Source organism: Phasianus colchicus, chromosome 5, assembly GCF_987193195.1.
Source record: "Phasianus colchicus chromosome 5, bPhaCol1.hap1.1, whole genome shotgun sequence".
In the NCBI taxonomy this organism is placed as follows: domain Eukaryota; kingdom Metazoa; phylum Chordata; class Aves; order Galliformes; family Phasianidae; genus Phasianus; species Phasianus colchicus.
In genome coordinates this window covers 19695064-19710582 of record NC_143440.1, presented here as the reverse complement: position 1 = coordinate 19710582, position 15519 = coordinate 19695064, and the positions used below count along the sequence as shown (strand labels likewise).

The window sequence follows — 15519 nt, the reverse complement described above, 5'->3', positions numbered from 1 at the left end:
GACATCCTGAGATCTCACTGATAAAGGCCTTTCCCCTGATACCTGGCATTTTACTGGTACTTCATGCTTCCACTGACATTTTGACTGGTGCTCCAAAGGGAAAACCAAAGAAGGGAAATCTCCCTTTTCTACAGGCAGTACAGGGCTATGCCTGGAAGATGTGTTGCCCAAGATGTACACCATTAAGCCATGTTACACAGGAATGTATTCATGGCAACCTCTGTTACGGCAGGGCAGCTAGCTGGCATTGTTTGATGTTCGTTAATTCAGAGTGGAGGAAATGGATTTATTTGAGTTTCTACTGCTGTAGCTGAAAGAAAAAAAGCCTAGATTAGTATTTTATGGTAAGTATTATTAACCTGGCTTCACCAGCACACTCTCCAAGCCATATAATACAAGTCAAAGTCTCTTTGCAGTCACTCAGATGATTACAAGAGATAAAAAGTAATAATGGGTCATAAACTGAGGGAATATGAGACAAACACCACTTAATAGACTGTGAACGAAGTTCATTGTAGCCGGTGGAAACGTGAGCTGCATCTGAATCAGAACCGCCTGGCTGTGGAAATCCCTAGTGTCCATTTGCACTTGTCAGCAACTCTTCTCTGATCAGCCTGCAAAGCTCTGTGAGTGGCACTTTTATTAAAAATTGTGAAAGATGATGTCACGGGCTAATCCAGTAATAACTTCTTCCTGCTACTCTCAGGAGCCCAGTCAATCTTCTTTAAACCTGCAAAGTCTTTGTTCATGTGCTGAGCACCGAGGCTCAGGCAGTTCAGTGCACGTGGCACAGGCTGGTGCTGTCCTGGGAATTCAGAAGTGCAGAGCAATGTTCCTGTGTAGCAGAAGGTGATGACCCTCAGGTGCATCATGCCCCTGGGAGGTCACATTACAGCACAAGCCATGAGCCTGTGCATGGCCCTGCTGCACTGGGGAGATGGAGATGCTCCTGCATCCACGCCACACCGCAGTGCCTGGTTTCAGTCTCTGCTCTGCAGAGTCACATTGTGCAGCAGTGTGAGATGCACACAGGAGTGGAAGCTCTCTGACACCGCAGTAATCAGGCAAGCAAATGCCTCAGCTTGGAGCAAGAGCTTAAAAGAAAAGCAGAAGACGAAGTCAAAGGGATCCCACAAGCAGATGGCTCTGTGTTTGCCTCATTTAATATCTCCCACTCCTCCCTGCGTGACAATTGCGGCCGTGGAATTTCTGAAGATAGGAAAACCTTAGTCCAAAGCCTGCCTTAAGCATATAAAGGACAAGTATCCTCAGCATTAAAAACAGCACCTCTCTGGAGAACTGAGGTGTCATATGTGTGCAAGTCTTTAACTCGTGCTATTTACTCAGGCATCCTCCAGAGACTGCTAATTAATGTGGAGCTCTGGGGCACAAAAATATTTTGATCTAGGCTGACCAAAGCTCCTCCTTGTTTATATTAAGAACTGTTCTTTTATATTAGATGTGCTCATTTTATTTTCCAATTCATTCTCTCCACTGCTGGTGTCTCTGATCTGTTGCTTCTAATGAAGCCAAGCATCATCCTCATGAAAATTCACATAATTTGGTAGTCGGTAATAACATAAAGGCAGCTGCATCTGGGCTACAACCCTGCAGGTCTGGGGGATCTCAGGCCCTGTGAGATATAAAACAGTTTTGAAAAATTTCTTCTCAGAAGGAATGGTTATGCAGTGGTACAGGCTGCCCAGGAAGGTGGTAGAGTCACCATCCCTGGTGGTGTTCAAGGGCAGTGGAGATGTGGTCCAGAGGGATGTGGTCAGCAGGCATGGTGATGATGGGTTTGTGGTTGGACTAGATGATCTTAGTGCTCTTTTCCTACCTTAATGATTCTACATGCAGAGTAGAGATGTCACTTGACATCAGGTGAGCACTGTCCATTCTCCCATGCTGTCAATGTTTTGCTCCATGATTTTCACCAGTCATTTTCCTGGTCTTTGTCAGAAGTGGTGAGAATGTGACTTCTCTGTGCTTTGAGGTCTCTGAACATAATGCAGTAACCATTCTTACGTACTAAGGCTTTAAAAGAAAGAGCGAAAATGCCACCTCAGTTCAAGTGCTTAAACACGCCAGGTTTGCCTAAGGTGGTCCAAGAGTCAGGCTTACGTAAATCAACACTTTTTAGAGGAGGAGAAGAAAACAATGCAGGATAAGGGTAAACTTTCTGCACTTGAGAATGTTTCTCCCCCGTTCCCTCGGCTGTGTTATACTATATATTATCACTGTCATCAAAAGGGGTGTGTGTAAGAACTTGAAAAACCAAACGAACCTGTCTGCAAGGTGTTCCGTATATCACAGTCCCACAGGTGGCTTTATTTCCAAGCACCGGGCTGTGCTGCTGCTGCCTCCTGCTCCCCCTGGCTCCCAAGACTGCTTCTGGATTTAGCTGCTGCATCGGGAGTAAGCGCCCGCCTGCAAGTAAGCTCCATTTCTTTCTTGAAGTCGCTGTTTTCAAAAGAGCTGTCAGCTGCCAAGGTGTTTAGTTGTGATGATTTATCAGGAGCTCAGCTGATGTGCTGCCTGCCACTCTTACTGCGCATCACCTCCTTTCTTAATGATAAACAATTGATTTTGGCTTAATGAATTAATAGAGGAGACACGCGTGAACCTCAACAAATGCTTTTTAATAAATTAACAATCTAGGCCTGTCTCATTAAATCAGAAGAGAATGTTTGCAGTGTGACAGCTAATTAATCGCTTCTTCCAACCAGCCACCATCTGGGATAAAGCCAACACTGTAAAGCTCTCCTTTTGTTTAAACAAGTGAATGCCTCTTCCCCTTTCTGTTTCCCAAAAGTGGATTTAAGCGGATACCCATGTGTGTATCTAAGCAGCACCAGCTAACAGTGAAATGTCATTCGACGTGACCCAAACCAACATCCTGTTTGCATAACGTATTTGAAAAGAGATTACCTTTGTTAGTGATGTTAAGAATTAACATTATTTTCTGGAGCATACATAGATCTGTGTAGGAGCAACTGCATATAAGCTGCATATGGGTAAAACAGGATTTTTCCTTCCTAAGTGGCTTTTGCTACCTGTCACAGCACACGGCCAAGCTGTTGGATGTGAGGCTGGCAGTTCTGCCCCACACCCAGGAGCCCAGGCCCAGTCCTCAGTGGGAGCTGAGGCTGCCCTTCCTCTCACTGAATTGATTTCCCAGCTTGGATAAATAATTTTCCTCACAGGAAACTACAAAATCAAGCATGTGACTCATTCAGAACTATTCTAAAACCAATGGCTTCGGATCTGTTTCAGACCGTACTTTGCTCTCTCTACTTCATCCATCATCCCGGGTATCATTCCACCTTGTGCAAATCTACTTTCCATCTTGGAAAAATCATCATGAAAATTCACAAACCAGGCACTGAATCTACTAATCTGTCATTAATGTTTGGATAGTGATGATGAAAACAATAACAACTTCATCCTTCTCTCTGGGTTAAGTCTTACCCAGATGGAGAAGTGATTATAGTCTTCAAAGGTAATATATTCTTTTGTGTAAGCCATTACTATTTTCAACTATTTTTTTTTTTTCTTCTAAAAGCGCTAGCCTAAAAAAAATTCAACCAAGAAATGGTTTTTACTGTTAAGAGGATGTGTCAGTCCTTCCTCTCACATCTTTTTCATTTGTATTTCTAGCAAGCTTGTGAAACTGTCAAATAGAAATTATTTTCTGCTGACAAGCAAAATAAATATACAGTGAAATTCTGTCCTTGATGAGTTTTAGGGGAAAATTGTTTTGAGAAGGACTGAGATTTCATTCCAGATATTCCCATCTCTGTGTGAAATCTTATTTATGGGCAGACCAGTGTTGAGAGTGGGGGAGATGCTTTTCCAGGTTAGCTTAGCAATCATTCTTAAGGCACATTTCTCCAATTACCTGCAGAGATATTTTATTCACTTTTCCAAAATTGAGTTGGCTTTGGAGGTTTTCTTTCTGCCTGTTGGGTTGGTACCAGGGTGTATTCACAGCCAGGTGATCATTGTGCCGTTTGGGACGACTGTCACAGGAAAATAGGGTGTGCTGGCTGCCAAGGGAATGGTTGGGAACATCATTGTCGCTGCACGTGTCCTGGACACCTCTTTCTTTCCTATGTTTCCAATTTAGCACAGCTAAACTGGAATCACCTACTGCACAGAGGGAGGTACTTTTCTAGCAGTGTCCTGTCATTACTGAAGTGAGTTATCAGTGATTTGTAGTTCTCCCTGCCTTCTTCCCTGTTCCGTGAGCTTCTAACCAGCTCTTCTGCGTGTGCCTGTCCTGCCACCCCTTGGTGATAAATGAGTGGTGAAATTCTGCTGAAGTTTACAAAAAAAAAAAAAATCCCACTGATTTCAAGAGCCTCAGAAGTGTTTTCTCTGTTGTGGCAAACAGTAATTTCCATTTGCATAGGTAGTAACATGAAGTCTCAAATTTCTCAAATTTAGAGGTCTCAAATCATTTTTCAGAGACAACTGTGCTAACATGCTTGCTCCGTTGTACAGAATGGTTGAGTTCATTCTACCTGACTGTGAATTTCAGAATTCTGTGTATAGTAAGCCAACATCATCTCATTCCAATAATGCAATTAAGTGCAAAAGCAATTGCAGAAAAATCTGAGTAAGCATTTTATGCTCATTTTTGTTTGGATTATGTTACGCAGCAACTCAGAAAAAAAGCCACTGTTTCCACATTCTAAATGGTTTGTAAACAGATATGACATTAGGGACCACTCAGTCAGAGGAGTAAAAGAGTCCTATTGTGACCATCACTAGTTCTGAAAGGCAGAGGCAGCTTAGGTCCGAAGAAAAGGAGTGAATTGTCTTGAGCAGCTGTTTCTGAACTCTGAAAGGCAAGAGCTCAAATCAGGTCCATTTTTGTCTTCACAGCAGTTAGTCCATGGAACAATTCCTGTCTTTCCCAAAGAGGAAACTAGGACATAAGGCACTGTGCTTTTAAAATCCACTTCATTATTTCCTTCAAGCCTTCCAAACCATCACCTTTCCTACTGCATGTGGGAAGCTGTGGGGGTTTGGGCATCGTGAGTCTTGGCCGTGAAGAACAGCAAATTGCATGTGTTTGTACTCATGTGTATGTATGTGACATAGGCAGAATAAAGTGGGATGGACCACAAATTCTCTTCTCTGTGCCAGCTTTTGTTTCTACCATATAGATCATGTTTTCACCAACCACTACTATTTCATTGAAATTTCACCAATTCTCAGCTACTTTATACTGCAGTCATCTCATTTTTGGTGCAAGAATCCTCTTCCTTGAAACATGAAACATCTGAACTAGTTCCCTAATTTTCCACGTAAATTCTTAGTTTTCCTCAGACTTTGTTCATCTCCTCACGCTTTAGCCTGGCTGACATTTATGACAGTGTGTTATAGACACAGTGAACATCCTTATGGCCAGAATGATGTTTTCTCATACATGGGGACTTTTTTACCACCAATCTCATACAGTCATAGTGTCAGTCATCTACATATTTCTAATTATTTTATGATTTGTTTAATAATTTATTTGTCACTTTTATTTTTGTATGTATACATTGCATTTTCAAACCCCTAGGAATGTGTCATTCCAAACATTTTGACTGCAAGTCTACCTATGGTGTTTTCATCAGCTGCATTGCTCCTAAATGTCTTACTTCATTTTATTTACTGCAATTTTCAAAAGATCATTAGCTTCAACTGAAGTTTATGTGGTGGCCATTGGTACATCACAGATCTATGCATTCACAGCAAGGAAATAATGCTGCTCTACTTAAAAATTGCACTCTTAATATTACCTTTTCGTCTTCAACTAATGTATTGCTGTCTCAAGGTGATGCTGGATTCAGTAACACCCAGCACGTTTCTGTCAAACACGATGGTTTGTGATCCCCTGATGTCTTGGACAGAGATATTTGGGACAACTGAAGATGACTATCCCACCTGTGACCATCAGACAGGTATGTAGATAGAAACTGAAATTGAAAAGAATGTGCATTTTCAATAACTCAAGGTTAATTTGAATTTAATTTAGTTCAAGATAAACTGAGTAGCAAACAGGCTGAGCCCTCTCTTGTACTCTTTCTCTTTTCTTAGAATCACAGAACAGCCTGGGTTTAAAAGGACCATAATAAGTATCTAGTTTCAACCCCCTTGCTATGTGCAGGGGACCTTTTCTGGTCCAGTGAACTTTCTCAAGCATATTGCTAGCTTACAAAAGATCAAGGTGCACAGAAAGAATAGTGTTTTGTGTTTAAGTGATGTTTTCCCCCCATTTAACAAGGTGATATATGTAATGCAAGAAGGAACCCCCAAAGGAAAGTGCAGTCAACAAGGAGAGAAAGGCAGCAATTGAAAGGCAGATTGACTTCTTGTTTATCCCATCTGCCTAGAATGTAGAATTTGTCCCTGAGATCACTTCCATCGTACAGAACTTCAGCCACATACTGAGCCAATTGTTTGTGATGAATGTCAATGACCAGATCACACACGTAGCTGCCAATAACTGGGATTTCAAAAGCCACTGGAGAACTGTGTGGGTCTAGAAATGCATCAAATTCTCCTCTGGAGAATTTACCAATGTTAAGTGTGCAGTTCTCTGACTGCGAACATGGAGACCCTGCACTTCAACGGGCTGCACACCTCACATGGTCATCCCAACTCTGCAAAGGAATTCATTCTAAATCTCCCTTCCAAACAGTCAGTCAGACTGTTCCTGAACAGTCCTTCTCTGTCTGAATCATTCAACAGTTCTGTAAAGAAAGGTAACGCAACCAAGTCACAATACTGAGCCAGCCTTGTGGTGAGATCTGGGGAAGATTTATGGTTTTATGCAGTATTTTTCTCTTTGGAAGCTATTTTTGTCCTCTTAAGTGAGAACAGTGTTGGCCTTATGGAAAAGTACTTTCCTGCTAAGGCATGGTTTGAGTAATAAGGAACAAAATTTTCCACACAGCTTCTGTTGGTGCTAATCCATGGCCATTGAGGACTTAGTGTTTGTTTCCATATGGCTGAATTTGTCCATTCCATGTTTGTATGATATATGAGGTAGAATATAAATCTTCTTGCTTCAACTATAAGGCTGTTCTTTAAAGCCCTGTAGGAATTAAATTTTTACTTAAATATATATATATATAGTTTTAATATTAGTTTTCATTCCAACTTAGAATGAAATTCTAAAGTTCACTAGACATTACAGAAATCACAGAAAGTATTCTGTTTTAAAATTTAAGTATGCATTTTAGAAATTCTAATGTTATTCTATTTAAAGTTAATTTGGGGCCAGTTACAGTTTTGCCTTGATTTGTATTATAGATTTGCCTGTTATCCAACCTTGGCTTTTTGTTGTTGTTGTTGTTTAAAAAATAAAAATCCATCAAATCACTGAAATTGAAATGATCCCAAGGGCTGCCAAGGGATGCGATGGAATCACCATCCCTGGAGGTGTTCAAGAAATGTGAAGAAGTGGTACTGAGGGACAAGGTCTAGTGGGCAATATTGGTGGTAGGTGGATGGTTGGGGTGGATGACCTTAGAGGTCTCTTCCAACCTTTGTGTTTCTATAACTCTGTGAAGTAGTTCTGCTATCAGCAGATCAGCATTTGCTGAAGGCAGAGCAGCCCTTCTAAGGCATCTTGACAATTCCTAGCATTACAGCCATCTGTTCCTTGTTATCAGCACGAGCTCTGCAACTCAACAGTTGCGCAGCTCTGAGCTCACCCAGGTGGACAGCAGTGCAGCAGTGATGTTGAATCAAACTCTGCTTGTAGCTAAGTGCAAAGCTCTCTGCTCTAGAAGCAGAATTTTGTGCAACAATCAGGTCGGACTCCCTCTTGCCAAGCAAAGTTGAACAGAGGAAATAATTATCATTTTCTGATCATGGTGGAAGCTACGTTTCCTCCTTCACAAGTTTTTTATAGCTCAATTTCTGATGCTTTTAGGCTTCCCATAAGCCCCTCGTGGTTACAATCATTTCTTTCCCGAATCAAATTTAAACCAAGCTTGTAGAACCTGTGAGTTCTGTTCCTATTTCCTTCCTTTCCTTCACAGTAGCCGAGGAGCACATTTAACATGTCTAGCACAGAAAAAAAAAACCAAAACAAAATAACACTGCAGTGGTGCAGGAGCAGTGTTAGAGCAGCAATTTGAGGAGAACTTTGCTCTGAAGGCAGAGGAGAATGTAGGTCAGCACAACTCAACCTGTGCTGCCTCCTGGTCAGAACAACAGGCTTCAGGGCTGTGATCCCAACACTTTCTGAAAATTTGTTTTGTATTTGATGGAAAAAAGTGTAAGGTCAAGTTCAAATGTATTCCAGATGGAAATGTATATTAATATACATAAATGTATATAAAACATATATATATATTCAGATGAACAATAGACGACAAGTCTGCCTAGAAAGAGTCAGGTGCAGATCACTGATTTAAAGCTATTACTAGGCTCAGTTCCGGTGCCAGACAGGGCATTAGTAGTTTTTATGTACAAGCTCAAATTAATATTGTCCAAGTCCGATAGTTTCCCTGAAAATATGAAACTGTTCCTGTAAACCTGATCACAGACAGGAGCCCAGCATAGTGGGGCTTTCAGTCTGGGGCTCAGCCTATCCTCATGTTCCTATGAGAACGACAAAGTTAGTCTGCCTTTACAGTTTCCACATTAGTCTTCTTAATGTTCTTACATTTTCACTTTCTGGCAATCAGAACAGACCAGGATTTACGTTTTGGAGGCATCTTTATTTATATACACAAAGTGGAGGAAGCTAAAATCTGTGACACTAAAATATAGTGTTATTGTCATTTCTTGTCCTCATTTTCCATCACTGAGTGCTGGAAAATAATACAGAACTGTTAATACTGGGGAAATAATACAGAAAATGTATGGAAATTCTGCCTCTAAAAATCAAAACATTATGTTCAAATAAGATATATTTTTTCCAACTGACAAAAGATGGGCCAAAAGGTATAGGCATGGGCTGTCTGCCTTGTATTACAGCTATGCTATATATAAGCAGACTCTATTGCATCCACCCAGATTTGTTATGGCTGATAAAAAGTATTTTCCCCAACTGTAAGCACATGTGCAACATTGGCTTGCCATTGCCATGCAGAAACAGGGCATCCCAGGAACACCTGGACAGCTGACTTTTCTTGGCCTGCATTGCTGAACCTACCTTGGACTTCATGTTTTCCTCCGCTTTGCTTGCCACTAGAGATAAAGACGTATCCCCTGCAAGGCAGGAGACTCATTTTCACAGCGCAGCGTTAGCTGGAGGACATGAACCAGGCCTACTGACTGAAACAACAGTTGCAGCCCAGTGGGATGATGCTTACAAATGCCATTTCCCATGGGCTGTGTACTAGGTGGCATTAAAGGGTTTAAAATATTCAGGTTTCAGGAGAAGCCTAGCAAAAACAATTAGCACAATGGAATAGATGGTAGAAATCATCTAAAACCAGTGGAAAGGGCAACATCTGAATTGAGGCTCTCTTCTCCACTCTCAGCTGCCCACCACCCTCCTCCTGGGTGCCCTGTTCATAGCTTTAGGCACACTGCTGCCCTGCCATTGGGAGCCACCTGCCCCCAGCTCCTGCCAGGTGCCTTTTTGCCTTACGCTTTTGGGATGGTGCTATGAAATTCTACCTGACCTTTTCTTTTTCTCTAAAAGAGGACCTGAAATCCTTTTGGAGAGCCTTTGTCTTCAGCTGATCTTTTCTTCCAGCAGCATGTTTAAAGTGGCACGGTACCTCAGTCACGTCTATCGCCTGGAAGAAGGGGGAAGTTCCCCTGTATGTCTAACCTGGATATAAGAACTAAAAGGCAAGAGCACATGCAAATGCTACACCTCGGTGTCAGCATGTTTTGAACACTCGTCCTTAACATCCTCATTAACATGGGGCCTTGGAATATTCTAAAAAAAAAATATATCTGAGCCTTTCCAAAGCCAAAACAAACAAGGAAACTAGACCGGATGAGTGCTGGTCCATGAAAGAAACATGCTGTGGCATTTGTACTGCCTGCAAAGCTGATATTTATCACTGTCAAGTCAAATTTTCAAGACCAGTGGCCAATACACTGTGAGATAATTCACTGTACTCATGGAAGGGCAGAAAGCTCACAGGGCAGCTCAGGCAACATGAGACTGGATATGTGCCTGATCCCATGGAAAGGCCCCTCTGCAGTCAGTCTGTCTAGCTGGGTACCTGGGGATGCTCCAGCTTTTAAGGGGGCTGGAGGCTGTTGGCACAGGATTAAATGAAAATAGTCTGCCTGGCCCAAAAGAGATCGATTCAGCCTTCTGCTTTTCTTGAGCAGCCTCAAAAAGCTGAGATTCCTGTAGAGCTCAAACATAGTATTAAAGCAATTTTTTTTTTCCTGGCAGAAGCCCTGTGAGCCCAGTGTTTCCAGCACTCCCATTCTCCCCCAAGGAAACCTCCAGACTCTGACATAGCCAGGTGTATGCCATCTGCAGGGCTTAGAGCAGCCAACCCAATATCAGGCTCACCAGATTTCCCTTTTAAATCAGGAGCTGAATAAAATCTCAGATTCAAATATCCTCAAGCAATGGGCCCCAAAAGCTAGACCCAGATCTTCTGCCCACCTCTTTGCTTTACAGGGATGTCACAGCAGAGGTTCAGTATTACATTAATTCCATATGTGCATAGAGATGAAGATATTTATAGCCTGGGAGTGATTCATGAAAGCAACCACAAATTCCCCTTTAAACTTTTAGGACTTCTAATTAGAAGTATTAATTATTTAACAGAAGCCCACGTAGAAAGCAAGATCCATACTTCAGTTATTCTGTCACAATTTCAAGCCCTTGGAATTCATTTTACTGTGAAAACTCACCCAGCCTATTTGCATCATTTTGCACTCTGAGCTGGTTGTCTAGACAAATGACAACTACAATTCACTTTGCTCACAGTGCTATCATAACCTAATTTGAATTGCCATTTCATATAAGCAGTACCTAAAATCAGATGTTCAGGATTCATTTGAAAATAAAATAGTAAAAAAAAATGGATGACCAGACTAAGACAGTGGGAAATGTAAGTCAAGAGTACAATGCTGTTAGATGTGAAAATGAACTGCTTACATTATACTACTCTCATTCACATGCTATTTTGTTGCCCTCCTGTTGTTAATTACTCTTAAGCCACTCCAGGAATACAAGAAACAATTCAGATAGATAATCAAAGCCAATTAATGAGATTAAAAATAATGCATTTTTCAGTTTCTAACATAAGAAAAAAGTATTTTCATCTATAGCATTAGTATCATTTTAGATGAAAATTAATGGCATTTACCCAACTGCCACAGATATCACTGAAAGAGAGTACGTCAGGTTATTTCAGCCCAGGAATGCATCACTCATTGTTACCACACACTGCTAAGTTCATACGAACTCTTTAATTTTCTTGTACCTTTTTGAAATTTATTTATTTATTTTTGAGAGGTACGTCCTCTGTACATGTAAGCAGTCAGTAGATCTAAGACAATTAGCATGCATATTTGCGTGGCAACAGCAGTAAGTGAAATGCACAAGGCCAAGCCTGGTGTTTTCTTATGGAATAAGGAAGGAAGTCTGCAACCATAACAGAAGAAAGAAGAGGGATGAGTTTTGCTTGGAACGTGGTTATTAAAATGAAGAGCTTTGCATCACAATGTTCCTCTTTCTGGCCAAATGTTTTACAGATTCTGATTCTTTCTGGACATCCATCCACCCAGAGCACTGGAGTAAGCACAACGTCTGCGAATGGCTGCAGTTCTGCTGTGACCAGTACAAGCTAGATGCCAACTGCATTTCCTTTTCCCATTTTGATATCAGTGGCTTACAGCTGTGCAACATGACCCAGGAAGAGTTCCTGGATGCTGCAGGCATTTGTGGTGAATACTTGTATTTCATCTTACAGAACATCAGGATGCACGGTGAGTGGTCCAGAAGCCAAATGCAAAACAGAAAGCAGTGCTTTTTTGTGTGAAGTTTTTGCTAACAGAATATGTGGGATTCGTGCTGAAGAACAGCAAAACATGAGGGCCACTTAGGTATTGGCCTACATAAGCTGTAGGAGTAGTTTTCAAGAGACTGAATAAGGAAAGAGTGATCTAAGCTGAAAAGAAGCTGCAAGTGATCTTTGGCGAGAGAAGTAGAGACACATGAGTAGATGTGATGCAAAGGCTAAGGAAAGTGGAGAATAAAAACAGATCAAGAAGTAGAAACAATAAATCAATTTAGCAGTGGAGAAGTTGAAAAATTATTTCACTGATTTCAGTGGTTACTCTTCTGAAGAACAGCACTGAATGCTGGGTTGTGTTTTACTTTCATAGGCACGTCCTTTTTTACTGACTTAGAAGAAACAAAGTTATCCAGCAAGGACTGTAAGTAAACATGATCATACACACTAAGTTGCATTCAATGGAAAACACATTTCACAGAAGTTCCCCTCTTTTGTTACTTTTATCCCACTACTATTTACCCCATGAAATGAATTTGTAGGTCTTAAATGTTAATTGCTTTCACGAGGTTTCACCAATCCCCCTTCTGCAAGCCCCACAGTTGTGTTAATTATTCACTTGCTCTTACTTTTGTGCTGGAGTTCTATTCAAGAGATAAAGTTGTAGCTCACATACCCTCTTTGACTTAATGTTGCATGGCGTTTGCATAGGTGACCTTTTGACCAAGTTGCCACCAGACTCAGGAGTTCCTTCTTCACTTCTCACGTTACTCTGCAGTTCAGTCCCAGTCCGTGATAAAGCATGCATGAAGACAGGTGGCATCAGCAGCCAAGAATGTCACAGTCATGGTAGAACAAGTAAGTACATATCTGAAATTCAAAGTTCAAGATTACACAAGCTATGTTGCTCTAACTCTTCAGCTCCATGTGGTTATCAAAAGAAACCTTAATGATACCACAAATAAGTAAAATTTCACCGAGGTTTGGCTTTGAAGCATTGCCAGCTCTTATGATTTTATCATGAGACTTGAGGTACTTGGCATTTTTCTTAAAGCCACATTTCTTTTTCTATTTACATGTTTAAAGTGCTTCTGGCCAGTGCTTCTAGCAGCAGAATGACTGAAAACAATCTGAAAATAACGTGAAGATTCTAAATGCAGAGAACCAAATAAGAAACCTCAGATATTATTATAACTTTCACTATTCTTATGTTGCTCTCAGGACTTTGGAGGGGGCTGACTATTTTTAAATGCTTGGGGTCAAGGTTGGGATCAAACATTCATTCATACGTCACTTCATTAGCATCCAGCTAATCGGATATTAGGAAAAATTTCTTCTCTGAAAGAGTGGTCGGGCAGTGCCACAGGCTGCCCAGGAAGGTGGCTGAGTCACTGTCCCAGAAGGTGTTCAAGAAAAGCTTAGATGTCGTAGAAAGGGACATGGTTTAGTGGGGAAATACTGGTGGATGGTTGGGCTGGATGATCTTGGAGGTCTTTTGATGATCCTATGATTCTAATCTGAAGCTAAGGCAATAGCTACACCTGCATTTTCTTTTTTCTTTTTTGTTTTGTTTGTTTGTTTTTTAGCTAGAGTCCTGGGACATATGATGCACAAACATATCTCTGAGCTAGGTGAAACAATAGGAAAAGAAACAGTCTATCAGTGCTGGAAAACTGGCACTTGTTATCTCAGTTTTAGCCAACCCAGTCTTTGTTACAATTTCTCCCTTGAAACACTTGAGATTAACATTAAAAAAGTTTTTAAAAGCACCAATTTAATCCCCGTGTTAAAATTGTCAATGATGAATGGAACAGAACTAATGAATGAAATAAATAAAGCTGTTCTACAGTAAAATTCCTGGAGTAGAAAACAGATTCTAGCACCATAAATATTTGTAAAGCCTTTAACTGATATTTTCTTTAGCACTTCTGCCCCCACCCCCCCCTAATTTCATCTATAGGGAGGCAAGGCATTAACATTCTGAGAGTTGAATTGAAATAAGTACAAATAGACAACAAGAATAACTAGCTGGTGACAAACATAAATGTAATTCTGCCTGAGTAAGAAAATATCTACTGAATAGCTGTCTTCTTCCTGTTCAAGACCTGCAGAGTTCACATTTGTGGGAATTTTTAAGAGACCTCCTCCTTTCTCCTGAAGAAAACAGTGGCATTCTGGAATGGGAGGACAGGGGACAAGGCATTTTTCGAGTTGTCAAATCAGAAGCTCTGGCAAAGATGTGGGGACAAAGGAAGAAAAATGACAGAATGACATACGAGAAACTGAGCAGAGCACTTCGGTGAGTTAATTGGTGGGAGGGTCCCTCACCTCACTTGAACTTCTGCCTCAACATCCATTTCTCATTACTATCCTGAAAATTTATAATGGGCAGGTGGGGATTGGTACTTCCTGTTTATTCTATAGGCCCCGAGAGAGCACTCAGTCTCCTTTACTTCACATAGGATCATAGGGCTAGATGTAGAGTGGTAAACTGGTGCAACCAACTCTACTTATTGCAACAAAGCTATCACATTAACTCAGCTGAGAATTTGGACTATATCTGTAAAATTACCCTTTTTATTCCAGTAGAAACATATGCAGTTTCTGCTGAATTGTAATCTTACTTAAAAATACAGCTAACAAAAAGGCTTTGTATTCCTTGTAATTTTCAAGCAGTGGAAGGAATAATCCAAGGCACCTGAGAAAGCTGAAAGCTCTTTTAAGTCACAACAAAGCAATTGAATGGAAAGGAAGACTGGGAAGAATACAGTCTCCCATTCTATTCTCTGGCTGTGATGTCTATGTAAAGAACTCCTGTAATCTGAGTTCTACTATTTGCTCCATTGCTTTTTTTTTGTTTATTTTCCCTGCAGATACTATTATAAAACAGGCATTTTGGAACGAGTAGACAGAAGGCTGGTGTACAAGTTTGGGAAGAATGCCCATGGGTGGCAGGAGAACAAGATATGAACTGCTCAGTGCTTCCACACACGCCCAGCACAAAACATGCCACAGTCTGGATGGTCCAGCTGCAGTGGACACTTGAGAGAGAGGCTTTCCCCTCCCTTTCTCCCCTCAACCCATCTGGACGAATTCATTGGAGTCTGCTACAGAAGACAGGCTACAGCATCAAAAAAAGCACTTGAATTTTGGAGTCGTTTCTGCCAAGCACTGTCTGCTAGCAAGTCTTTAGGAATATCTTTATCTGCTGCTCAAGTGACAATTAAACACTGCCTGTCTTCCTGCCTCAGCCAATAATGTCACTGACCAGTATGATATTCCTCCCTGTTCTGCTGCCATTTAAAGGGGAATATTTAGAGACATTTCCCAGTTATGTTACAATATTTCTAAAGAATGTAGAAAAGCTTCTTTTCCATTTGATGAGAAAAACACTCTTCTTATCCATTCCAGTCTAAATCACTGCACTTCTCAGATACGCCAGAAATCCATGTGTTGTCTAAAATGTACAGTCCACTCTCCTCTATGTGCCTGGATTTAATATGTCCAGTCAACATAGTTAACAAAAAAATCAAACTCAATTCTGAAATATATGTATCAAGTAATTACTGCC

The 15519-nt window shown here is 41.0% G+C and overlaps 1 protein-coding gene across 1 annotated transcript; it reads left to right on the top strand.

Annotated features, from left to right (window-relative positions):
• The first annotated feature begins 5798 nt into the window (after positions 1-5798).
• Positions 5799-15181, top strand: ELF5 (E74 like ETS transcription factor 5). Its single transcript, XM_031593227.2, has 6 exons — positions 5799-5954; positions 11689-11922; positions 12322-12372; positions 12660-12806; positions 14052-14247; positions 14822-15181. Exons 1-6 carry the CDS (start codon positions 5810-5812, stop codon positions 14916-14918), a joined length of 870 nt encoding a protein of 289 aa, XP_031449087.1. The 5' UTR covers positions 5799-5809; the 3' UTR covers positions 14919-15181.
• The last annotated feature ends 338 nt before the right edge of the window (positions 15182-15519 follow it).

Coding starts and splice junctions, on each gene's coding strand:
- ELF5 (XM_031593227.2), top strand. CDS start 5,810: ATGTATTGCTGTCTCAAGGTGATGCTGGATTCAGTAACACCCAGCACG. Junction 12,373..12,659: donor AAAGTTATCCAGCAAGGACT/GTAAGTAAACAT, acceptor GCGTTTGCATAG/GTGACCTTTTGACCAAGTTG. Junction 12,807..14,051: donor TCACAGTCATGGTAGAACAA/GTAAGTACATAT, acceptor TTCCTGTTCAAG/ACCTGCAGAGTTCACATTTG.